Source organism: Vicugna pacos, chromosome 11, assembly GCF_048564905.1.
Source record: "Vicugna pacos chromosome 11, VicPac4, whole genome shotgun sequence".
Classification (NCBI taxonomy): Eukaryota; Metazoa; Chordata; class Mammalia; order Artiodactyla; family Camelidae; genus Vicugna; species Vicugna pacos.
Window position 1 is genome coordinate 70,888,891 of NC_132997.1, and position 26,830 is coordinate 70,915,720.

At 38.6% G+C, this 26,830-nt stretch overlaps 1 protein-coding gene, 1 non-coding gene and 1 pseudogene across 2 annotated transcripts in view; 2 read left to right on the forward strand and 1 right to left on the reverse strand.

Annotated features, from left to right (window-relative positions):
* Positions 1-7,528: 7,528 nt before the first annotated feature.
* On the forward strand, positions 7,529-7,643 carry LOC116282466 (U4 spliceosomal RNA; annotated as a pseudogene).
* Positions 7,644-25,872: 18,229 nt separating this feature from the next.
* Positions 25,873-26,830, forward strand: part of EXOC6 (exocyst complex component 6) — a 181,479-nt gene continuing 180,521 nt past the window's right edge. Inside the window, exon 1 of the mRNA XM_072971615.1 lies at positions 25,873-26,070. Within this exon, the coding sequence (XP_072827716.1) occupies positions 25,958-26,070 (113 nt within the window). The 5' untranslated portion in view covers positions 25,873-25,957. The remainder of the gene's footprint in view (positions 26,071-26,830) is intronic.
* Positions 26,369-26,475, reverse strand: LOC116282453 (U6 spliceosomal RNA). The gene has a single exon (XR_004191973.1). It is a non-coding gene; the product is annotated as a U6 spliceosomal RNA (small nuclear RNA).

Here is a 26,830-nt window from a genome sequence, read left to right on the forward strand (position 1 = left end):
ATTCAACTGACTTCTTTTCTAATTCTTATTACTTATTTTCTTCTGGTTAATTTGGATTTAATTTGCTCTTTTTTTTTTTCCAGTTTCATTAAGTGGAAGCTTAGATTACTGGTTTTAAATATTTCTTCTCTTCTAATATGTGTATTCAATGCTATAAATTTCCCACTAAGCACAGTTTTCACTGCATCCACAAATTTTTATAAGTTGTATTTTCATTTTCATTCAGTTCAAAAATTATTTTAATTTCTCTTGAGATTTCTTCTTTGACTCATGTGTTATATAGAATTGCCTGGGTTAGTCTGCAGATATTTTGGGGTTTTCCAGTTATCTTTCTGTTATTGATTTCTAGTTTAATTCCATTGTGGTCTAAGTGGAGACATTGTATAATTTCTCTTCTTTTAAATTTGTTAAAGTATGCTTTATAGCCCAGAATGTGGCCTATCTTGGTGAATGTTCCATGTGAACTTGAGAAGAATCTGCTGTTGTTGGGTGAAGTAGTCTATAGATCTCAGTTGATTGATGGTGTTATTATCTCATTTAATTCTCTCAACAACCATACATCAAAGGTAATGTTATTATCCTCATTTTACAGATGAGGGATCTGAGGCTTAATGAGGGCATATAAGGTATCAACTGGTGCCTTGTATTCCTAATAATTCTCTAAAATAATCTCCAGTGTCCATACCTTACCTCTGACATAGTCTTCCTTTAGTGCCTAAGGCTGAACCTTGTCATCTCTTACCTATCTCATCAAATAATAATACATGTACATCCTTTCTTAACTTACTTATTCCTTCCTAGAGTGTGAAGGCTTCTATTATTCCTGTTAAATTTTTTTTTGATGTTTTGTGTGTCTATGTGAGTAGCAGTTAGAATGAAACTGAGGTATAAAATATATAAGAAGTCTCTTCCTTGATGTTGCTCTCTCTTGTCCACTTCCCCTCCCCACTACAGCAGGACCCTTTTGGTTGGTCTACAGTCTTGGTTTGGTAGTAGATGCCCAGGTAAACAACTTTCAGCTCACAAGAAAGCTTTCTCTTGCTCATCTGCTCTCATTCAATGCAGAAGTAAGCTGAGCTGTCTTTGCTGCAGAAAGCCACCCACATCTGCAGATTTGCCCCTGCAATCTGCCCTTGCTTCTCCAAGCATGGTCAGAATCCCCCAGAAGCTTGTTTAAATGCACATTCCTGGGATTTTGATTCATAGGAATAGGTGAAACAAGGAATCTGTGTTTTATTAAACTGTCCCCTTCCCCAGAGATCTTACTTTAAAGCTCAAGAACTATTCATTGGTCTAGGTCCATCTGGTGTAGGACTGTAAGGGTAAAGGATAATGAGAACACACCCTTACTGATGGTTGCCCTTGACTCCTCCTTTGGAATTCTCACCTCTCTCTACTGTAGTTCCATGAGTCTTTGCATAACTGGCTGCTACCACCATGCTTGGCTTTGGGGCTCCCCTAGCCTCTTGGCTTGACTGTGGAGAAATACATGCTTTCTTTATCCCAATGTAGCTGCGATGCTTATGGATTTTTTTTCTAGCCCGTGTTCTGCTGCTAAGAACTAGCTCACAGCAAGCTCTGATCCCACTGACTGAGAAAGAGTCCAATAAAGCACAGTGGTTATCCTCTAATCCACGTGAGCTGGAGGGACCTGAGTTTAAGTTTCACCTCCACTCAGGAACATGGCTATGGGATGTAGGTCAATCAGTGGATCTCTTTGGGCTTCCACTTTCTTATCTATGAAATAGAATGAGGATGTTTGCTCTACCTATGTCAAAGAGTTGATGAATAGGAAGACTGGGCTAACGATGTGCAAATGTATCCTAAAGGTAACACTGTGATATCACTGTTGTGCTATAAAGGAAAATATTCAGGTTAGTTGGAAAGCTCTCTTAGAACACTCTTTTATGTTGAGAAAACCTTCCAGGGATCTATAAGTAGTGGGAAACATGGAGAAGTTTGCCTTACATGAAACTTTTAAGTGTTGAAACTACAGTGCTCCAACAAAAGCTGACCACCTACCATGAAACCAAGATCAAAGCTGTTCTCTTTTAAATGGAAAAGACAAAGTAAGCTTGTCCTGTTTGTCTTTCCTCATGTGGGATGCCTCCCCAGGGCTTGCTACTTCGAGAGTGTTAGCCCAGACAGATGCTTTTAAGGTAAACCCACGGCGTCAATTGTGAAATAGAAAAGTCAGTGATAGGGTGCATCCCCAAATTAGTTGTTAGTTCACCTCCATTCACTGTCAGGGAGAAAACTGCTCTTGTGTGCCTGGACGCCTTCACACCTGCCAGCTGACACACTTGAGGCTGCTTCTGAGAAGGCTCTATTTCTCACTCTTGAGCAACTTAGCAACTGGGCTGCTGGGAAGCAGAGAACAGGACCTAGCAGCTCTGTCAGGCCCGATACCCCATCCCCCAGCCCGAACTACTGAGGGTGCCCTCTGGAGGTTTATTCACTGTTGGTGTTGAAGTATCTGGCCCCCTGCTTTTAAACAGAATCAAGAGCGGTACACAGTGGGAGTTTATTGCATGTGGTGGGTGCAAACCTGAGCCTGTAACTCCACGCTTTAATTGTACGAGCAGACTTTGAAGCAGGCCTTTCCCGAGCTGATGGTGTGCATGGGAAATGCCTTGTAGATATCGCTCACAATAGGGAAATCCTGTCCTGTATACTGTGATTGGGGCAGAAAGCCTCAATAAAGGGCCAGGCTTTGAGGTATTTTAAAAGAGAGATTAACACTTATTGTAAAAGTGCTAATCACTGATTGAATTAATCAAGGGCCAAACTACAAGGTGTTAACAAGAAAGATTAGTGACTTTGGGTGTGAATATTCAAAACCAGGGATTGTGAAACGTGGGACAAAATTTTTCCTGGGTACACAGCAGAAAAAAGAACAAATAGGAGACAAGATAATGAACGACTACTTTTACCCAGCAATTTCCTCTTGAGCAGGCTGGGGAATCATTGTTAAAAATATGAAACGTCAAGTGCATGGAAAAGTGCTTGGCTTATAATAAGGACTCAATAAATATGTTAGCTATTGTTATTCTGTTAAGGTCCCCTGTTAGAAATATTAACTGAGGACTAGGGAGAAACTTTTGTTTACTGTAGAGAAAAAAAAAATGTCTGGCTCAATTATTAAAAAAAAAAGAAGCTTAATTTGCCTGAAGGGAATTAGAGATCTTGAATGTACAGTTTAAGCTTAACTACTTTTATAATAAAGGACTGAGGAAAATACTTTAATGCTACAACATATGCTAAAATTATTTTTCCCTCCTTCCTAGAAAAAATGATCTGCATTTTGAGAACCACATAACCAAGGAAATAGAACTTGAACGTGAAATTAGAACACAGAAGGAAATAGTTGATTCAAATAAATGACTATGGCCAAATCATGAAGGCTGGATAAAATGGTTTTGGGGGAAGCCTGTATTTGTAGCAAACACAATGGGAGGGCAGAGGGGAAGAGAGAGGCCCCCGGGGGAGGTTGCTTGGAGAATGAGGAGCTTTGAGAATGAGGTGTTAATTTTGGAAGAATATAATGAAGGATGTTAAACAAATCCAGAAGGAAAAAAAAAACTGAAATAGATAATGTATTAAGTGGAGTTAACTTGAAAGAAATCCTTTAAAAAATCTGCATGGAGCAATTGATAGTTGAATGAGTGTCTTTTTAGTACTGAATTGAGGAAGAAGGAGAAGGGCACTCACATTTATTGGGCCTTACAAGGGTCATTGAATGGCTGGGAGGAGTCAAAGGATAATTTGGTGTAGGTCTCCTCCCAAAGACGACTTCACATTTAGACAGTTCCAGACTAAGGACCTTAAATAGGTGATCCCTTTTAATTCTCACTATAATCCTGCAAGAAGGGGAATCTTACAGGTGGAGAAACTAAAGCTCAGTATGAAGTCCTCGACATACCTACTCATTGTCCTTTTTGAATGTAAACCAGCCAGAATGGATCCAAAGTTGCTGGAGTGTGCATCTAAATTTTCTTAGGTAGGAAAAGAAGGGTTTAGATGGATTTAGATAAGAATTTTAGATGAAAGAATGGTTTAAATGAATTTAGAGGAAGTGTGCATCTAAATTTTCTTAGGTAGAAAAGAATGGTTTAAAAATATTTTTTAAAAATTTATTCATTTAATTGGCATGTTTGAGGGGGAGAGTATAGCTCAAGTGGTAGGCTGCATGCTTAGCATACATGAGGTCCTGGGTTCAATACCCAGTACTTCCATGAAAAGTAAATTAATTAATAAATAAGCCTAATTATCTCCCCCCACCGAAAAACAAAAAAACAAAAAACATGTAATTGGCATATTTTAAAATTTTTCATCACTTAGACCAGCACTGTCCAATAGAAATGTAACGTCAAGCCATATAATGTAATTTAAAATTTTCTAGTAGTCACATTTTTTAAAGAAAGCAAATGAAATTAACTTAAATAATATATTTATTTAATATATAATTTTAACATGTAATGAAGATACAAAATTATTAATGAGATATTTTACCTTTTTTTTTTTTTTCTGTACCAAGTCTTTGAATTCTGGTATGTGTTTTTAGACTTACAGCCTGTTTCAGTTTGGACTAGCCGCATTTCAAGGGCTCAGTAGCCACATGTAGCAACTGTATTGGACAAGAGAGACTCGGGATATGTAAAGCACAAATACGCTGGTTCTAGCCTTTGCAGATAACGACCCAGTAAGCCTAGAGGGTAAGAGGCCCACCAGAATGTAATGAGCTACTGGTGAATATTTCTCCTTTTGTTTTTCCAGGGGAAAGGCCATAATTTGATTTTTTTTTTCCCCTTTGTCCCTGGGGCCAATGCAGATAAGGCAAAAGTTACCTTTGATCCACTTGCCTCTGACTGGTCCCAGTCCTCTCTCTACGGGCAGCTACTGTTAGCAGCGTGGTGCTTCTAGATCTATTTGTGTGATTTCGCAGATTTGCATACATCCAGAAATACCATGTTGGCATGTGTGTTTTTTAAAAGGTGGTGAAATAGCACATCTCTCTTTTTTTTTCTTTCCCAATTTGCTTTTCTCATTTAACATTATGGCTTTGAGAACTCTTCATGTTGGTAGATTTATCAACCTCATTCTTTGAAATTGTTTCGTAGTAGTCTATAATTTATTTAACCATTTCCCCATCAATGGACAGTTTCTTTCTAATTTACTATTGTTAATAGTAGAACAACAATAAATATAATTGCCTCTTTTTGATGGTGAAAATAGTATTGTTTTCAGAGAGGAGAATGGCAGGTCTGTCAGAGATTGGGAAATTAAATAAATTGTTCAAATTATGTGGCTGAGAGCACTGCTGATGCCTCTCTGATTTTCCCCAGCCCACCCTTAGAGCTATGCCATTCCTCCTCAGAGATGCTCAAAATAAGTCATGGCAAGTGTTTCTTTGCTAGAGATACCTTGGGTTTTTAGGAGCTTGAAACTGGAGTGGAGGATGAATAGAAAGAAAACAAGTTCCCTAAGGCTCAAGAGAGATAAAGCCTCCAGCCAGATCAATGGTGTGATGCCAGTTTGGAAAATTCACTGGGATCCTTCACATCCTCACCCCCATCCTCCAGGTGTATAAAGTCCTCACATTGCTTTGTTGATGTCCTGAGCCAGGCCTGCCTTCTCCCCTCTTCTCTGTACAACTTCTTTGTCACTTTAATTCCTCCGAAGGAATTAAATTAATTTAATCCTTACACATTAATGACAATAAGCAACAGTCCTCTAACCTTCATAAGGAGATTTGTACTTAAAAGGTGTGTTAAATTGTCAATTCTTTATTCTCTCCATTCATCCACCCATTCGTTCAACAAATATTTAATGACTATCTACCATGTGCTAGGCACTGGGTTAGGGCCTGGAGATGCAAAGATGAAATAAGACTTTCAGGTACTGTGCAGGGGACAGTAATCTTTGGGGTGGTAAAAGAGGAGTGTGTTGTAAAAGGGAATCATTTTAGAGTTCTACCCAACACAGTATTTAAGGGTAGCCCTGCGTAAAAACTTAGCAGAAAGGAAAGAGTCCATTTAAAGGTGTTCTGAGATGGACCATATACTCTTCTACCCCACTCCTTGTCCCTGGTTTTTTCCTCCCTCTTTCATTTTATCCCCTTGTCCTGTCCTAGCTGTGGAAGCTTCCCCTGCCTCCTCTCTCTCCACAGCTGCCTCTCAGTTCAGACAAGGAACAAATCTGGGACATTAGAGACAGACAGTCCAGAGCCCATGGTGGAAAGCATCATGTGATGAAATAGTAAATCTCATTTTTGAGACAGAGTTCTGTGCAAAGCAGATGCAGTTAAGTATTCTTCCCCACCGAAGCACTTAATAAATCATTTGCATATTATGTTTAATTTTAAACTATGCATTGTAGAATTACACTAACCTAAGATATTTTTGAAAAAGATTTCTGCTTCCTCCCCTTCCCATGTTGAACAGATCAACGTGGCATCTACCCAAAAAGGATTTTAAATTAGTGAGTCATTAGGCTGTGTAAAAAGAGCTTACCTTGTGTAAAGGTACCCTCTTCCACAAAACAAAAAGGCTTCAATGACCACAACTCATTTAAAGTGAAGATTAAACATTTTAACCAGAACAGTGCCCTAATTCAGCAAATTTTATTTATGTCTAAATGCAATGCTATTGGCAATGAAGAGCAATTCGAGAAGTCATAACCCAAGACAATTATTGTGAGGGCCTTTAGAGTTCCCTATAAATTTCCCCCAGTGACCTCAGAGCCAACGCTTAACCACAGAGTCAAATATTTGTATTAGGTGTTCCTGTGTTTAACACACTAATTAAAAAGATAGAATTCTTTGATTCTGTCTCAAATCATTTTACTTCTAATCTCTTCCTGGAAAAGCCTGCTGGATAAATGGAACTAAGAGTATGCTTTCTAAAAAGAGGCTTTACCATGTTGTAATAAATCCGGGGACCGGGGACATTAATGCACCTGAAGTGCCCTTAATGAGTCAATGGTGGGGATCATCCTTCGAGTCTTGTTTCAGGGACCTTTACCTTGAAGGTTATAAATCCTCTGAGAAATGACTATAATGGGGGAAAGCTTTACCAAAGGAAACACTGAGTTCAAACACAGCTAAATGCCCTGGCCAGAAGGGCAGATTTAAGGACAGGGGAGGAAGCCATGACACTTTGAGGCATTAACTCAAAAAACTTGTTTTTGGTGAGGTCACATGACTGGCCCTGAAATCTACTCAGAGGAAACCAAAATACCATTTGGAAATCTTCCTATTGGCCCCATAATAATGTATTTCTCTTCCCTTCCTTCCTATTTACAATTTGGGGTGTGAGGGACTATAAAGAACTTGCATCCGAAGAGTAGTCTGAGGGCCACCTGCATCAGAATCACCCCCAGGGGAATTCTCAAGAATTAGCACTCCCAGGCCCAACCTCATTCCTACTGAACCAGAAATATTCAGGGTTGTGGTGATGCTGGTGGTGCTTGTGGGGTGGGGAAGGCTTGGATTCTGAATTGTCTTTGGTTTTAAAAATTAAATATTTATAGCTTTGCACAGTGGCAGTATCATAGCCAATGAGGTTTATCCAAGATGTGATTATTGCCAATTGAAAAATTAAATATTTATTTATTAATCTATTTTTAAAAACCGTAATAAAACCATTACATGTTAAGATATGTATTTCATGAAAAATAATTATATGTTTGAAAACAACAACTAATTTAGTAAGACGAGTGGTATCATTTTATCTTTGTGCAAATGTCTTTAATATCTGGCTTTAATTAAGGACAGATGGATTCTCTTTTCTGCTTCTGCATTGAATCTGTTGTGATATGTTGTATTGGTTGAAGCCTGGCATTATACAGGTATGTAGTTGGAAAAAAGAAGGGTATATTAATAGCATTCTCAGCTAATTGTGAATAGATAGATAGATATTTCACAGAAACTGGACAAGTAACAGTTTCTTAAAGGGTAATTACAATGCAGAATCTGAAGTCGTATCAGTGAAGTTTTTAAACTGTTAACATTAAAGTTTATTCATCTACTTGGATCTGCCATTTTTAACCAGCTACTTTGTATGCTGCTTATACAAACCATAGTTTAAGAACCACCGAATTCAGTTCAGCTACTTTATTACACAGAGATAAACTGGGGCCCCATAAATGCATCCTCTGGTCCCCACAACCCCTCTAAATGCTTATTTCTATATCCTGTACTGCTTCTTATTCCTTTTCCTGGTGATAATTGTGGACATCTCAAGGCTCAGACACTAAACTCATTTTTAAGATTTCTGCCTGGTTCTACCTGAATAGTTGTCACAGCTTCAACCCTCACTGCCATGCTGATAACCCCCAAATCTATATCTGTAGCCCTGACCTCTCACCTTAGCTCCTGCCCCTTATCTCTGTCTGCCTACCACTGGAGACTCCTGCCTGGATTTCTCACTACTAAATATCCAGAACCAACCTCCTCAGATTCCTCACTATGAAGGAAATGTTGTCTGGTGTGTATGTTACTTGCTTTTGGTACCACTGCAAACAGTAATGATAATAAAAGTAATAGCTGCTGTATTCTGATTATCTACTATATGTCAGGCATTTTATACTTACCAGCTCCTCTAATCCTCCCAACAACCCTACAAGGCAGGAGTTATCTGCATTTTTATAGGTGAAGAAACTGAGGCTCGGAGGAGCTAAAGTTAAATCTGCCCCAAATCACAAAGCTAGTACGTGGGATTCAAAATCATGATTGTCTAGATCCAAAGCTCGTGTTCTTTCTGCTATGTCACACAACTATCACATTTTAGAATTTATAGCTAAATTTCTTGAGAGACGGGGAACATCAGTCATCTCTGTGCATCTTTGGAATTTGGCATCTCTTATGTGCCTCCATTGACAAAGTCTGCCACATAACAGGTGGTGATGAGGCTTTGGACTCAGGCAGAATCAGGTTCTATCTCAGTGCCATTATTTACATGAAAAGGCAGAGTAGTTAACCTTTCTGAGCCTCAGTCTACTCATCTGTGAAGTGACTATTACCTCCCAGGAGTACTGGGAAGAATAAAAGGAAGAAGGTATGTAAGAATCAACCAAAATGCCTATTAACTGATGAATGGATGAGTAAAATGTCATAAATCCACACAATGGAACTATTTGTCAAGAGAAAGCAATGAAGTCCTGATACACTCTAAGACGTGGATGAACCTTGAAATCATTACGCCAAGTGAAGAGGTCAGTCATAAAAGACGACATGTAGTATGATTCATATACATGAAATGCCCAGAATAGGCAAATCTATAGAAATAGAAAGTAAGTTAATGGTTGCCTAAGGCTGAAGGTAGGGTGGGAGGGTGACGCCATGAGGGAAATGGGCAGTGACTACTGTTAGGAACAGCGTTTCTTTTTGGGGTGATGAGTATGTTGTAAAATTGATTATGCTGTTGGCTGCACAACTCTGTGGATACACTAAAAATCACTGAATTATACACTTTAAACAGGTGGATTATACACTGTGTGAATTATATCTCAGTAAAGATGTTTTATAAAAAAGAATGTATGTCAAACGCTTAGCACATAATTGATGCTCAGTAAGTTCTCACTGTTCTAGCGTTTGTCCTCCTTGCCTGGTTTGTCTCCAGTAACCAATGGCAGACATTTGTTCCTACTTGCAATGCCCTGGCTTTTCATTAGCTTAAGTGTAGGCCTTCTCCCCTGCCTTATTAAACACTTGGCAGACTTTCTTTGTCTCCTTTTCAGGTGCTTGAGGAATTCGGCGGCAGTCTGCCTGCTGCTCCTTGTGCTTGACCTCTGTCTTGGCCTGGGCTGTCCTGTATATGCACCTCCTTCATGGAGCCTCTCAAAATAACCTTCTTGGGCCACCTTTCAGACCTTCCCCCTCTCTTCCTTGTTCAACAAACACAAGGTAGGAAGCAACCCTAAGCAGACCACACCTAGGCACTGTGGGTAACCACGGAGGTTAAAGACTTGCAAAGGGCTCTTTGATTGTGGTTGGGGAAGTGACACATAGATATAAAAACACACCTAAGCTGAGGACGCAACTCTGTTAGGTGTCAATTGTGTAATTCTCACCTGCGTGCTATGGAAGTTTAAAGAAACGGGAGATCATTGGTCAGGGAACTCTTCAAAAAGCAGTTGGTTTTTGAGCGATGGGTAGGCTTCATACTGGAAGAGAGAATGGGGCGGGTGTGTAAGCAAAGGCATAGATATGTGTCTTCCTTCTTCCTGCCCTGTACACTTATTGAGCACATATTATATGCTAGACCCTGGGGTTATGAAAAAAGAGTAAGCCTGAGTCTTGCCCTCTCAGAACTTACAGATGTGGGGAAGCTGGACACAAAGAAAAGACAAGAAATCAACGAATATAGTGGAGCCAGTGAGATACGCATCTGAGGGAGTTAGTAAAGGCATCACAGAAGAGCTGACAATTGGACTTTCGGAGTGAAGAGTTGAGAACACATAGAGCAAAGAAAAGGCCAGGGGCTCGAAGTCTGGGGTCCCAGGCCAGGAGCTGAGGTTGTTAAGGTGTGTTGGGGTTTCATTGTAAGGGTTTGGTGTCCTGTGTTAAGTCATTTATGTTTCATTCTGAGGCAATCAAAGGTGATGGTGGGGGCACACTCCACTTCTCTCGGGCAAAATGGTCTAATTCTATTGTCTTTCTGCTTTCTTTTTGGACATTAGCCCCCTTGCAACTCTTCCTGCAGCTGGGCTCCTTGCTTTCATTAACCACGAGTGCTGTCAAAGTCATCTTTTTTTAAAGTCTTGCCATGCAAGTACCTGGGAGGGCCTACTTCCCTTCCCCTCTCTCATCTTTCACGCATCTTACTGGAGGCAGAAGGAAGCTTGAATAACACCCCTACCCACCACCCCAGCAGAGATCACCAATTTCAGAATCGAAATACTGTGGATCCCATGGATTTTTGCCTGTGGTCAAATGCAACATGTCTATTGCCTGACTTTTCAGTTTTTATCTTCATTAAAGCATTTGAAAATGCAGATCCAAACCATCCAACAAGTAAGTCCTTAAATGTTCCCAAACAAAATTATTACACTATCCATGGAATTCTTCTAGTACTGGAAGATTTAAAGTATCTTTTAAAGAAACATAAGTCCCTTTATAGATCATTGAAAGATTAGTAGAAATGCATATAACACATTCAAATGTACTTAGGAAGTGTTTTTAAACCGAGCACTGTACAGATAATTATTTCTATAATCTACGAGCAAAATGAGATTGTAGTTTCCAAACAAAATAAAAGGGCAAGTTTATTGACTGAATTCATACTCATTTATCATACTCTCCTGTACTGTATTAATATCTTTAACTAGCCAGTCAATCATAAAAAAAATTAAATCCTCAGTAAATCTTATCGGGACCACAAAAATAATGGGATTTCTGTTTACAAGGTGTCGATTGTGTTCAGAGTCTTTGATAATGACTGCAGACAGTCAATAAACACTGAGACATTTACATGGTCAGTAGGAGCCTAACTAAACTATCTAATCTTTCAAAAGACAGTCAACACAATGAACTCTAAGCCTAATCCCCTCAAATACTGGAGAGAGAGTTTAGTGCTTTAAATACTACTCAACTCCAAACCCCACACTAAAAAGAACCATTAAGGCTTTTCCTTAAACTCACAGAAGCAGGACAGTCTGATTTTAGTTCCATTCTCTGATGGCAAATCTTTACCTTACAATCTAAGTTCAACCTTTTATAGGATCTGGGATTTGCAAAGGGTAGCAAGTATTGTAAGTATTGTAGGACTGGCCTAAAAAGTGAAAAAGGAGTAGCATTTAATGCTTATTTCAAACTTTTTCAATGACTTTTTTTTTTTAATTTCAAGAGAGCAAGACACATTCATTGTTGATTTTGTTTGTTATAATCAGGTAAACTCACGTTTGCTCAGAACTCCTGTATAGTTGGTCCTACATTTTGTTGCTGGGAGATTTTTTTAAAAAAGAAACTGAAAGAAAAAAAACCCGAACTATTAATTGACCATTTCCTCTCTTCCAGGCCTATATTAGTCAATGAAGATAAAGGTTTAAAAATTCTAGAATCCTGATAAGAGACATATCAGGGAAGTTGAAGATGCCTGACTATGAAGCCATCAATTTAAATACTAAAAGAAACTTGGATTTCCGGTGTCCAGAAGAGAAAGAGAAAGAATTTCAGCAGGACTTGTGTAAATGCTCTCTAAAAAAATTTTTTTATTGAAGTATAGTTGATTTACAATGTGTTAGTTTCAGGTGTACAGCAAAGTCATTCAGTTATACATATATATACATATATATATATATATACACACACACATATATATACATATATATATATATTTCAGATTCTTTTCCATTATGTGAATGCTCTTTTGATTCTATGCTTTTTTTGTGATATTAGTCAATAACATGAGGATGTTTGGGAGTGCATTTGTTAGATACTGGCTGGGAAAAGTGGGCCATGGCATCCCACTGGGAAAGAAAGATTTTCTTGAGATGTCTGATTTGGGGCTATTTTTTTTTTCATGTATAGCCCAAAGTATTGGGTTCTTCGTTGCTCTCTTTGAAAGAGCCTGGCCAGAAAGATTCTGATTGATCATTCTACATCCGACGCAAGAGTGGGACTGAAGAAATTGCGGCCTTGCTGCTGTGGGACAGCTTTAATGAGACCTTTTTCCAAACACATGTCTTAGACTTGAAAACTGATGAACACAGTAGATGGCCTGAGAGCTGGTGTTCAGTTCTCTTCAGGCTACAGGAAACACTCTTTGGTTGAGCTGGCATTCTACCATGTCAGAGAGTCCACTGGAATCTCTATTTTGCCATTTGCAGGAAACAGCTGAAAGTGTGTGGAAATCTGGAATCCAGGACCAGGTTTTAATCGCGTTGCATTATGAGGTCACTCTCTGTATCAGGTGAGTGTTAGAGAGGGAAGAAGGCTGGTTGGTTTATTTTGGGCTGGGTGAATGTTAATCGCTCTATGTTGGAGTGCCCCAGGACTCCGTCCTAAAATTTATTCTGTTTTCTATCTACACTTATTACCTTGATGATCTCATCCAGTCTCAGGGTTTTAAATACCATCTATATATTTAAATACCATATATATATATACCCCATCTATACTCCTGGGTAGAACTTTCAGGAAAGTTCCTAAGAAAGAGGGACACACAGCTGGTCCACATCTTTTTTTGCCCTTCCTCCACCCTCCTTTCTGCAGCCTGGATTGAGGACTTTGGGGGCTGGAGCTCCAGCAGTGTTTCTGCATCTTGAGATGACCTTGAGTATGGAAGCCATTGGTTAAAGACAGAAAGCAGAAATACAGAGGTTTAGGTGTCTGATGACTCTGTGGAGTTGCCACACCAGCCCTGGATTGACTGAGTCCTTATCTGGACTCCTTTATACAAGAGAACAAAAGCCACTGTTATCTCTTCTCTGTGACTTGATATTCCTACAAATTCACCTTGTCATAAAAAGCAACCACCTCCTTCTCCTGGATCTTTTACAGAACCTAGCTTTGTGCTAAGCGCAAAACTGGTCCTCAGTAAATGACAGTGGTTGGTTGCTTATGATAAAGCAAGTTTTCTCTGACACAGTCATTTCTACCACTATCAGTAATGGCATGACTAAAGTTTTAGAATTGAGTTTGTAGATCTGGCACTTCTAAGGGAATTTCTTTTGTGTTGAACTATATATGATTGGTCTTAAAATGAGTAGGTAACATGATAAACTTATTCCAAACAGTATAGGACTTAAATTAATACTATAACTTGTATAAACTAGAAAGTATGTCTTATAAAGTGATGAGACTCAGTCCATAAGTTTTCCTTAACATAAGCTCTATCACTTTAAGATTCTAAATAAAGATTAAAATACTGTTACCACTCTCAGTTCCTCCCACGGAAACATTACGAGACACATTTCTATGTAACGTAAACTTTGGATCTTTACGAAGATTCTGACATTACAAAATCTACTATGAGAACAAAACGAAATTGTCCATTGAGCCAGAATATTAGTGATTGAGATCTTGATGACTTAAAAATGACTTAAAAGAAAACTATCTATGGTCTTGATCTTTCCTATTAGTGAGAGGTCTTAAACTCCAAATCATAATCCACCTCCAAGGCTATGAATTGCAGGCCTACTTAAACAGTGAAAGAAATAGTTGCAATTTACTTACTGGGGTGGAAAGTTGGTTGGGAGATGGTTTGTTCTGTGCTGAGCCCCTCTTAGGATTGAGGCCATGGGTGGGCAGCCTTCATCTCTAAATGAATTCTGATTGGTTATCTCTGAGATGAATTCTGATTGGTGGAAAGAGCATGCTTCTTCAAGTGCTGCCTCCCACTTACCTGTTAGTCTCTGAGCAAGTCATTTAACCTCTCAGTCTAAGGTTTTGTTTTGTTTTGTTTTGTTTTAATCTATACATGGAAATAATACCAAAAATAGCTATTCCACAGGGCTATTGAGATGATAAAATTAGGGAATATTGTGAAAGGTCCTAATTCATAGTAGTCACTCAATAAATACTTGTTCATTCATCTTGATAATATATTTAATAAATGCTTTAGAATTTTTGAAATGCTTTCACATACTGTACAGGTTATTGTCAAAATACCAAGCACCGATTAACACTTCCTCTAAGAGCATTTGGATGGTTGTACTCTAATTATTTTAGGATGTGACCAACTTTTGTGGAGTTAGTTGGCTTCATTATTCCCCTGCAACATTTCCTTTGCACTCGTTGATTTCCATGGCTACATGATGATTACTTCCTGAGAAACAAAGGAACACATGTGTTTGGAAGTAAAAAGGAAGCATACAGATCACCTATTGAACCACAACCCTGCAAAACCTGGTATAAATGGAAACTTTTCTTTTTATCAGAGTGTGTTTGAAGTGAAGGAATTCACATTAGTCATTTGCTGGATTTTTACTCTACAATAGATGTCCTTGTAAGGGGCCAGATTATGTCAGGCCTTATAAACCAAATAAACTCCAAAATGTTTTGTGAGATAGACTGCTTACAACATTAAGATTTCTGAGTGGTGACCAGTCCAGAAAAGTGATAGTAGGTAATGGGAAATTTGAAGACAAAGAATGAGTGGAGGAAGAAATAACTCACCACTCAAATACAATGATTCCTTTTTACTGCATTAATTAATTGATTTTCTAGCAAACATATATTGAGGATTCTAGGTATAAGGTCCTGTACTAAGTGCTCTGAGAACTACAAATGTGAATCATGTCAAGGTGAATAAGGCCAGAGGTGGTCTTCAAAGAATTTATAGTTTATATTGGAAATAAAATATTACATATGACCCTGTCCAAATTATGTTCCATGTGAAGTACAATCCAAGACCTAAGTGACTTTGAGGATGGGGCTGTCTGTGTTGAGTCTTGAAGGATACACAGAAATTTGTTCACCAGGTAGACAGATGGAAAGGCATTCCAGACAGAAGAAACAGCCTCACAGAGGCACTGAGATGACCAGCCTCACAACTGATGGGTCAGAGATGGGCAGAGATTGACTTTGGAGAGCAACAGCAGGTTGAGGATATCTATATTGGGGGTATCATTGTTGTTGGTAGATGGGTGTCTGGTATATGGACACTGGCTTACAGTGGGAGGAGAGTGCTGTGGATTAAATGATTGTGTCCCCCCCGAATTCGTATGTTGAAACCTAATCCCCAATGTGATGGTATTTGGAGGTGGAACCTTTGGAAGTTGATTCAGTCATGAAGGTGGAGCCCTCGTGAGTGGGATTAGTGTCCTTATAAAAGAAACTCCAGGGAGCTCCGCCGCCGCTTCCATCACATGAGGTCACAGGAAGTAGGCTCTCACCAGACACCAAATATGCTGGAACTGTGCTCTTGGACTTCTTGGGCTTTTAGAACATGAGAAATAGTGTTGTTTAAGCCACCCCACTCGATGGTATTCTTTTATAGCAACCCAAACAGACTCAGCTAGAGAAGAAAGTTAATGTGTTCAGTTTGGGACATGCTGAGGGTCAAGTGCCGGTGAGACAGGGTATGCTGGGGGATGTTATGTAGGTTGTCAGCAGTGAAGTTGGGGGCCTAGGAGAGCAGTGTAATTGAAGATCTGGGTTTAGGGCTCATCAACACACAAGCGGAAGATGGACTCACAGAGTCTAGAGTAAGAAGGAAAGGTAGCTGAGGACAGATTCCTGGGAAACAACGACAACACCCAAGGGACAGACTGACGGAAAAAAAACCTTAGAAGGAAGCTGAGAAGGAGAAGCCAGGGAGATGTGAAGGGAACCCACCAGAAAATGGCAGTTCTTCCCCTGTTGCACAATACAGCCCTTCTTTAGTGATGGCTGGGGAATGTCAAAGCAGGAAAGGAAACATCAAAGGTGCATTTAATCAGACCTTTTTTCTTTTGAGTTTCTTTCCTAGGAGTTGGGTTTCTTTTTCTAATCTTACTCCATTCGTTTACCCCTAAAAATCAGTTCCAGGAGCCTAGGGTAGACCAAATAAGCAGTTCACGCTGGGCTTGCACCCAGAATGGAAGGTTCTAGGATTCAGGTAAAAGGGATGGTCCTGGGTTGTGAAGCTTCAATGAGCCAGGGAGACAGTATTACATAGTGGTCACAAACTCTGGACTTAGATCTGCATTCAAAGCCTGATGCCGAGGCCCAGCGGGAGACTCTTCCCAGCAGGTGTGTGTGCCTTCCTGGGTGTGGACGGCAGGTGTCTCACTCCCAGGCCCCTACTCTCTCAATCTGTTTGGAATAAAGGAGAAATTTCTCTACTGACCTGTGGACCTCTCAAGGGCTGAGTACCTGGTAGCTTCTTAAATATGTAGTTTTCTTTTTAAAGATGAATCAGTGAATTAACAAAACATAACTAGCAGTACACAGGAAATCACGTTATGATAAGGGTATGACTATTGTAGTCTCCTAATGTTTTTATGGGTCACTGACATTTTCAAAACCCTAACCATTGAGCATCAGAGAAACATCTACGTATGTCCATTAAAAAAAAAAAGGAGAACAATACTACTTCCTATAACAAAATTATAAAGCAGTTAGTTTAAAAAAAAACCCAAATTATCCTCAATGGTTCATAATGTTTCCTTATTAACCAATGACATAATAATAACGCTTTCATAGTGTTTTTCTTTTTCACTTTTCCTCGCACTGTTCTGAAGACCTTATTTGCATTAATTAATTTAATCTCCCCAACAAATCTATGAGCTAGGAGCTTGTCTTTATGTATATGAGGACACTTCAGACACAGAAGAGTTCCCAAGGTCACATAGCTAATAACTAGCAGAGGTAGGATTTGAACCTAGGAAGCCCAACTCTGGACTCCATGAATGTTACTAGTACACGACACAGAAGCCTACTTTGATTTTGCTACTTGTCTGCATAGCTGGACCCACTCTGTTTATCACCTGGTACGGAAGGAAAGCCACACAGCGCATGTGAAGTGAAGCTTTCTCACTAGGGCTTCTGTGGGGGCAGGTGGGACAGAGGCAGGTTGTAGGAGATATATTGTGTTAAATCAGGACCACAAGCACGATAATTTTTTACACTAACAGAAATCATAATCACACAATGATCTTATTTTGCGATTTACTATCCTCCATCCCATAGGCAGGTGACCTAAGCTTCTTGTCACAAACCCTCATTCATAAGCTAAGAGAGAGGGGTGCTCGGTGCTTTTGGACAGGACCAAAAAGCTTGTCTACTTGGGAGTCTCCAGGGAACTCACTGACCCCGTCTGTCCTCTCCCATCCTGCTGGAGAGTTTTCTGAGGGGACTTTGTGTGAATGTCCTAATCTTTTAGTTGGTTTCCAGCAGCGCATATTGCTTGTCCCTTATCTGAGGTGGGGTAACTGAGAGAAGTCTCAGAAGGAGTTGGGCAGAAGAGGCTCCAAACCAAATGGAAACATTGCCACTGCCTTGAAAGGAATTTGAATACAAAATGATTATTTGGAATCACTCTAAGGACCGTATCTAGTATATACTATAGCATATATTTTTTTAAAAAAAGATTCAGAACAAAGTGTTTCCTGATATGTTCAGTGAACAAGGATGTTTTATAACTTTTACTTAAATATATTTAATATCACCTATAGGAGAAAAGAACCCAAAGCACAAAAATAAGTCAGAGTAGGCTTTGTCTTTTGATTAATATTTTTCCTCTGAACAGGAAAATATTCATTAACAAAAGTTTTGAGAACAATAAAGTAACTGGAGGTTATTAATATGAAAATATTGTCGATTGTTCCTCCTGTAGAAATCTCCCTGGACAGCCCACTTCCTGAAAAATGACTCAGCAGAAAAAAAAAGCTCCCAAGAAGAGTTGTTCATGTTTAATACAATTGTTCAGGCCAGCACCTATTTCTTATCTATGAAGTCCCCTTGTGATTGATGATTCATGTTTCTTTTCATTATGGGCTTTGAATGCAAACTATTTCTTAATGTAAACAAGTGGCTACAGTATTTAAAGCAAAACATTTCCGTTTGTTTAGTACGATTTCCTATTTTATGCCTGAAACCATATTTTTGAGGGAATTGTTTGGTTTCAAAAGAGGGAAAAGAGATGATTGTTTAGAAGAATGTGTGCAAAGGCGAGTGTATTTGCCGTGGGCAGCCTGCCAGATGTGCGTGGACTCAGATGGGGCACACAGTAACCTAACCTCTCATATCACGGCCCAAAGAAGTTAGTGTCCTGAATTCTGACCAGAAAGATTTCAGGGTATCTTTGGCAGCTTGATAATACGCCTTGCAGAATGTCTTCTCAGTTCTGCTGAAGCAGTCTGAACTAGATGAATAGAGGATAAATGACACATACAACAGTTTCCAGAAATACTAGAAAAAAGAGAGCAAGCTATTTAGTGAGTTCTAATGACACTTTACAATTGCCAATGTAAGAAAAATAAGGGAGGTGGGTAGAGCTCAGTGGTACAGCGCATGCTTAGCATGCATGAGGTTTTGGGTTCAATTTCCAGTACCTCCACTTAAAAAAAAGTTTAAAAAATAACAAATAAAAATTATTTAAAAAAATTAAATTAAATTAGAACCTAGAAGAGCACGAGCCACTTTCAATGAAATCCATACCATAAATTGACCACTAGGTAGCGCCATAATCTAGCTCTGTGACAGCAGGACTGACTGTTGATTCTGTATATCGGCCAGGTTGAAAATGTTCAAGATTTACTCTTAGGAAAAGATCAAGGGTGTCCTAAAATTTTTCAATCAGAACACCCTAGCTTAACAAATGAAAGAGGTATCTGGTTCAAGCATTTGCTTGATAAAACTATTTCTACCATAGCAATTATGTTTATTCAGAACTCAGAAAAGCAACGGGTGTTAGGAGAGATTTTACCTTCCCCTTCTCTTAATGAAACCCCAGGTTTGCATGAAGATAAGGGAAAGGAATAATCACAGTTAATTAAAACAGTCCAGAATTTCCTTGTCAAATTGGAAAAATGTCAATTTAATGACATTTAATAAACACAATTCATATTTGTTTTGTACTGTTTTCATCATTCCTACTTAAATCTTGCATTCATTAAGTACATGCCCAACATGCATGTAGCATATAAAGCACATTCCTTGCTTTTGTGTAGCTCATAGTCCAGTAAGGTAGAAATATATAACAGAAAAACAATAATACTAAAGGGTAAGAGCTGTGATAAAGACATGTTCAAAAGAGTTATGGGAGATAGTAGCAAATCATTCTATACAACGAAGTGGCATTTGAACAAGGCCTTGAAAGATAAGTAACAATATCAGCTGACACTCATATTCGACTTGTGCCAAACACTTTCCAGAGTGCTCTCCCTAATAAATGCTCAAAAATCAGGTAATCTTCACAACTGTCTGAGGCATGTGATACTGTTATTATCTTCATGCTCCTCACAAGAAAACAAGTTTGGGGAAGGCATTCTACATAAAGGAAGCAGCATATATAAAGGCTCAGAGATGTACAAAACCTCGGCAGTTCCACGGAGTAGAAGCTCAGATAACAGTAATGATATGATGATATTCATGGAAATACCATGTCCCCTATGGGTTTATAAACAGAAAAATGTGGTGAGTTATATCAGAAATTTAGAATAGATTTTTAAAATTTTTTCTTAATTGCTTAAAAGTTGTATTCTCTAAAGAACAGTAGGAATATAGGTTATTGAGAAAACACAGATTCATTGAAAGATCAAAATGCCCTTTGTAATGAATTTTACATCCTGAATTTTGAAGATGATAGGGAAAAATATATAGAATGGCCCTGTGGAACCACAATTTTGGATATCATAGATTTTTCTTAAAAAAATAACTTTGAAATAGCAAGCCGTATTGCTGAGAGTCTCTTGAAAGTAGTAATGCTATAGTTTGTAAAATTAACTGAGTGTCTTGGAAGATTTCCTAATGTTGAAATAATAATGCTAATATAACTAAAGCAACTTTTAACTATTTTATTTTAGATAGCCTTTGCAAGACAAACTCTGTGATATCATGATTAAATATTTATTGATTGCCTATTGCTTACAAAGCACTGTACAGCTGTGTCGAGATTATTTATTGAACAAATATTTATTGAGCAGCTAACTAGTGCCAGCCATCCACTTAGTTGCTGTGGGTATAGTAACAGTAGCAGCGAAACAACAAGGGAATAATCTCTGTTTATTTCTCCATCACCACACTTGTCTCCAGCAAGCAACCCTTGTTACCACCCCAGCTACACTCTCAATTCCCTGGCCATGCCCTTTCTGTACATCAGAGGTCCTTATTCCCACCAACTGCTTTGTACATGAATGGGCTAGGAGTCCCCTCACCACCAGAGAATATGCCAGTAGTACCCATTCTTCAATTTGCAGTCCCAGTGTCCCTTCTATGTAGATAATTTTGCTCTCTCATGAGCCTTTCAAGAATTTCTTTCAAGCCATCTTAACCATTTTTAAGTGTACAAGTTCAGTAGTGTTAAGTATATATTCACATTGTTGTGCATCAGATCTCCAGAAGTTTTTCATCTTGCAAAATTGAAATTCTGTACTAAACAACTCCCCATTCCCTCCTCCTCCCATCCTTTTGGCAACCACCATTCTCTTTTCTGTTTCTATGAGTTTTACTACTTTAGATAATTCATGTAAGTGGAATCATATAGTATTTGTCTTTTTGTGACTGGCTTATTTCACTTAACACAATGTCCTCCAGTTTCATCCATGGTGGAGCATGTGGCAGGATATCCTTCCTTTTGAAGGCTGAATAATATTCCATTGTATGTTTGTACTATATTTTATCCATTTATCTTTTAATGGGCACTTGGGTTGCCTTTCCTGGCATTTTTATCCCTTCTTCTTTTCTACTACTCATCTCTTGCCTTCATGTATTAAAATTATTTGAGTATTTCTTTTTTTCCTTTCTCATCTGTATGTTTCCACATTTATTCATTCATCCATCCACTCAACAAATACTACTGAGAGTCCTCTCTTTGCCTGGCACAGTTCTAGGCACTGGAGATACCTCAGTGAACGAAACAGGAAAAAGTTCCCTGTCTTCATTACTCTTACATTTTAAGAGGAGAGACAGATTATAAACAAGATAAGTAAGTGAAGTGTATAATATGTTAAAAGGTGACAAATACTGAGAGGTAAAAATAAAGTAGAGGAAGTAGTGGAGCTAGAGAGTGCTGAATCAAAGTTAAAATGTTGGATTTTGTTTCCAGTGAAGGCATTATTGAGGTGATAACTTCTGAGCGAAGTCCTGGAGGAAGTAAAGGAGCGAGCCAAGTGGATATCAGAACCAGAGCACAGAATACAATTGAGTTTTAACCGTCTTTGTCCTGAACTCCGTACTGTTATTCATGTAGCCTAAGGCTTCACTAGACTTGTAGCAGTGGGATCACACGATTGTCTTACACATTTATGAAGATAATAATAATCTGCCTCATAGGATGTTGTGTGGATTAAATGAATTAATATTTGTAAAGTGCTTAGAACAATGTTTGGCATAGACTAATTACTATGGAGGTGCTTGTTAAAAAATATGTTGAGTATTTCTGATTGAGATCCATTTCTTTGCTCACCAAAGATGCTAGTCATGGTGGGGTAGAGTTAGAGGGAAAAAAAAAAAGTCAGAATAGCAGCTCTGGCGTCTGCCCACTGGGTGTCAGTAGCAACCACCTCCAGCTGAGACAAGATCTCTCCCGTCATTGCCCTAGGGTTGGGAGGAGAGATCACCCATTGAGAACCACTAGCCTAGAGCTACTTAATTGACTCCTATCAGTGGTCAGGATCCCAGAAAGCAGTAAAGCAGTCTGAGCAGCCACTGGGGGGGAGGTTAAGGGTTGAGACTGGGAACATTCCAGTCATACTTGCCATTCTCTCTTATAGGCATCTTGGAATATAGCTGTTTAAAAATTTCCATTACCTCCTTGTCTTTTCCTTATATGGTGAGTTTGTTGTCAGCGCTATGGGATAGGGAGGTTGTTTTTCTGACTGTTACTTTTGGGAGGAGATCCTCTCCTGCTCATTCAATCTGTGCTGACTTCCGGCAGGAAATGGCACTCAAGGAAAGTTTTGAATAAAAGGAAGATGCTGGTTTAGTCAGCGGAAACAGGAAGTTGTTGCCTGTGTCTTACACAGCTTAGAAGAAAGTAAGAGGCAGAGGGAAAATTCACTTAACAGAGGTGGGAGGAGCAGAAGAGAGGGGGCAGGAGTAGAGGAGGTATGGGGAGAGCCGAGGGGTGGAGGGAGGCCACTAGGCCGACAGGTTGGAAGACCTTGAGTCTCCTGGTGGGACTGGCTGTACAGGAAGAGGATAACAGCACTGTGTGGTGGGAACAGAGCCAGGCAGTAACAATGAGTCAAAGCTATCATGGTTCATTAATTCTACTACTTTATGGTACAGCATTATACTGTTCTAAAAATATTCTGTGTAAATTAACACAATTTTACCACTATATATATTAAAAGCATATGCCTGCATTATAAAATCCCCTTGAATAAACAGAGAGAGAGGAGGAGAAAGCAAATGTGACAGAATGTCAACAAATGGTCAAATGGTGAGTCAGATGAGCGGTATGTGGTTGTTCATGGTATTCTTTTTTCCTTTCATTGAAGTATATTTGATTTACAATGTTGTGTAAATTTTGGGTGTATGGCAAAGTAATTCAGATACATAAATTCTTTTTCAATTATTTTCCACTATAGGTTATACAAGACATTGAATATAGTTCCCTGTGCTCTATAGTAGGTCCTTGTTGTTTATCTATTTTATGTATAGTAGTGTGTATCTGTTAATCCCAAACTCTTAATTTATCCCTCCCTCAACTTTCCTCTTTGGTAACCATAAATTTGTGTTCCATGTCTGTCTGTTTCTGTTTTGAAAATGAGTTCATTTGTATCTTTTTTTTACATTCCACATATAAATGATATCATATAATATTTGTCTCTTTCTGTCTAATTTTACTTCATATAGTATATAAACTCTAGGTCCATTCATGTTGCTGCAAGTGGCATTATTTTATTCTCTCTTATGGCTGTGTAATATTTTATTTATTTATTTATTTAATTAATTAAATTTATTTATTTATCCATTCATCTACTGATGGACATTTAGGTTGCTTCCAAAATTGGCTATTATAAATAGTGCTGCTGTGAACATTATTACATGTCCATGGCATTCTTTTTTTTTTTTTCTTTTTGTGGTGGTAATTTATTTATTTAGAGAAGATACTGGGGATTGAACCCAGGACCTTGTGCATGCTAAGCATGCACTCTACCACTTGACCTATACACTCTCCCCATGTCCATGGCATTCTTCTGTAAGTTAAAAAAATTTTTTTTCTGGTAAAAATTTGGGGTATGTGGGGAGAAGTATCCATTTTTTAACTATGTTATATTTAGGGCTGGGTGGCTCATCACAAATATATGTTCCCGTGTATGTGGCATTACCTATGAATTTGTTCTCTATGATGTAGTATAGTGATGACAAATGCTCTCTTATGACCAGAGTGATTTCCTATCATGTACTTATGTATTCTCATAGTCTGATAAACTCAATCTAGAAGTCTCATATTTTTGCATCAGTTGGACCAATGTTTCCTCATGAGGCAGAAGTAACTCTTACCTTGCAGCTTTTGCTGTCAATCGTTCATTCATTCAGAAAACATTTCTTGAGCACCTGCTGTACACAGGGCAATGTGTTAAGTGTTATGGGGAATACAAATACAAATCAAATAGACATTCTGCTCTTAAATAATCTGATAATTCGGTGTAAATTAAAAACCTTGAACATAAATGTCTTTAACACAAGATGAAAAAAATCACGGTCTTGTGTCATCTTAAAGGAGGGCATCATCACTTCCTCTTGGGCGAAACGGTTGTTAGGCATCTTCCTGATGCATTTCTTCCATCCGGCCATGGAGGAAAACCAGGGCTAAGAGTTGAGCCTATTGGTGGGGTTGGTGTGAAGAATGCTGCATTGGTTTTCTGTTGCTGCCTATAACTCAGTGGCTGAAAAGAACCATCATTCATTATTGCTCCAGTGTTTATGGGTCATCTGGGGCATGCCTGATCTAGCCGGGACTGGGGTGGGCAGCTCTGCCTCCAGCTGCTGCAGCTGGCTGGGAAAATATGCTTCTCCCTGCAATTTTATGGATCATGGAGATGACTCTGCTTTGTGTATCTCTCATCCTCCTTGGACCAGCAAGCTAGCCAGGGCATGATTTTCTCAGGCGACGGCAGAGGTACGTGAGGCCTTACAAAGCCCAGGCTCGGAGCTCACGTACCGCCACTTCCGCTCACGTACTGTCACTTCCGCTTATGTATCATCAGTCCCAGAGGTCACAAGGCTAAACCCATAGTCACGAGGCACAGAGGGACACTCAGAGAGGCACTGGCAAGGGTATGGAGCAGGGAGAAGTGAAAAAATGTTGCAATTTATGACATATGCCTTGTGGTTATATGTATATTACATTCTGAGAAGGAACTTCAATTTCTTTTTAGAGCAATATTAACAAATCTGATAAAAACAAACAAAAATTCCTATGAAAGAATACCACTATTCATCCCTTTAAATACCTTCCTTCTAGGACTGGGCAAGAAAGCATGAAGTTAAATTCATAATTGTGGAAGATCTAGTGCAAATGGTAATGGGAAATATGTCCCCATTTAATTTTTTAAGCCTACTTGGGCTGGCTGTTGGCCACATTTTTCCTTGCTATTTTGGGCCTCTACTTATTGCATTCTCTCTTCCTCTTAGGGGAACTAGCCCCCGTAACATCCGGGCATCTTCATGCTTTCTCCCTGCCTATCAAATTTTATCCTGCAAGAAAGATCTAGCAAACTCATTCACAGTGAGGCATAAGTGACTAATAAAACTTAAAATTTAACGACTTTCAGGAGCCTTTGTATTTGAACAGGGGCCAAAAAAATGAATGGCTCTCTAATGAAGGAACTTCACACAGCAGTGAGGAGGGTGGAGAAGTGAAAGAGATGGGGAACCAAGGGCCTTGCCCAGAGACCTCAAACTCATATCCTATAGGATTATTACCTTTTTTCTGAACAAGTTACCGGCTTGGGTTTGTGGGCAAGGTATAACTAGGAGCATAGCTTCCGTTGTGTATTTAGTATAAATAATATTATAATATGTGCCCTAGCAAGTCAATTGTATTTAATAACTTTTTATAGTATAATTTTTCTAATTCCTATTTTGCAGTTACTGTCTGTGAGAAACAAATAAATATAGCAGGCATCAGGCAGGAACTTTCTGAACTGTGTCAAGGTTAATAACAAATAAAATGTTATAAGTAGAGACAGGACAGCAACAGCTGTGCAACATTCTTGGAAGCATGGATTTTGATAGCATGAAGTCAGACAGTGAGCTCAGTTTTTGCTGCTACTTTGGATGAACAGAGAACCCTTGTCACAATTATAAGGAAAACTACATTTGTCTTATAAATTACAACTGTTTTGCACTCAAAATCTGATGTCTGCAGCTGGAAAATCAGGAGCAATGTTGGAAGAAGACCCAGATCAAACCTATGAGAATGTCCTGGCTGAGATTCAATCTTTTGAGCTGCCCATTGAAGCTACTTTAAGGTAGGGCTCCTTTATATTTTGTTCTTTCTTCTTTAGTGGCAATAAGGTAGTCTTATTCACTTCTTTGTAAAATAATTAATTAATTTAAAAATTGAAGTATAGTCAGTTACAATGTGTCAATTGTGGTGTACAACATAATGTCTCAGTCATGCATATATATACACATATATTCGTTTTCATATTCTTTTTCATTAAAGGTTGTTACAAGATATTGAATATAGTTTCCTGTGCTATACATAAAAATTTTGTTTTTTATCTGTTTTTATATATAGTGGTTATCATTTACAAGTCTCAGACAAAAAATATGGATCACTTCAAATATTTGCATGTCATCCTTGCGTACAGGCCCTGCTAATCTTCTCTGTATTGTTCCAATTTTAGTATATGTGCTGCTGAAGCGAACACCTTACTCACTTTTCTATACTTTTCTCTGTAACAGGATAAAAAATAATTTTTGAAAAATAGGCACAATTCTGTATATATGTAATCTCAAAACTTTCTTATCCTTAGAAAAATGATGATAAATAAATAATGTTCACTTTTTTTTTGAATTATGTTTGTTTTGTGATTCATCACCATGAGGTTAAAAAATAGGAATGACTTTCAAGTGATCAAAAAGGGCCTCATGCCAACTCCAAACAGTTATGCCATCTTATTTATATCAGGTTTCAATTGTTTTCTTTACAACTTTGCTTAGCGAAAAATATCGAGCAGTTAGACCTATCAGTGAAACTAATTTATATTTGAGTGGATGTGAGTT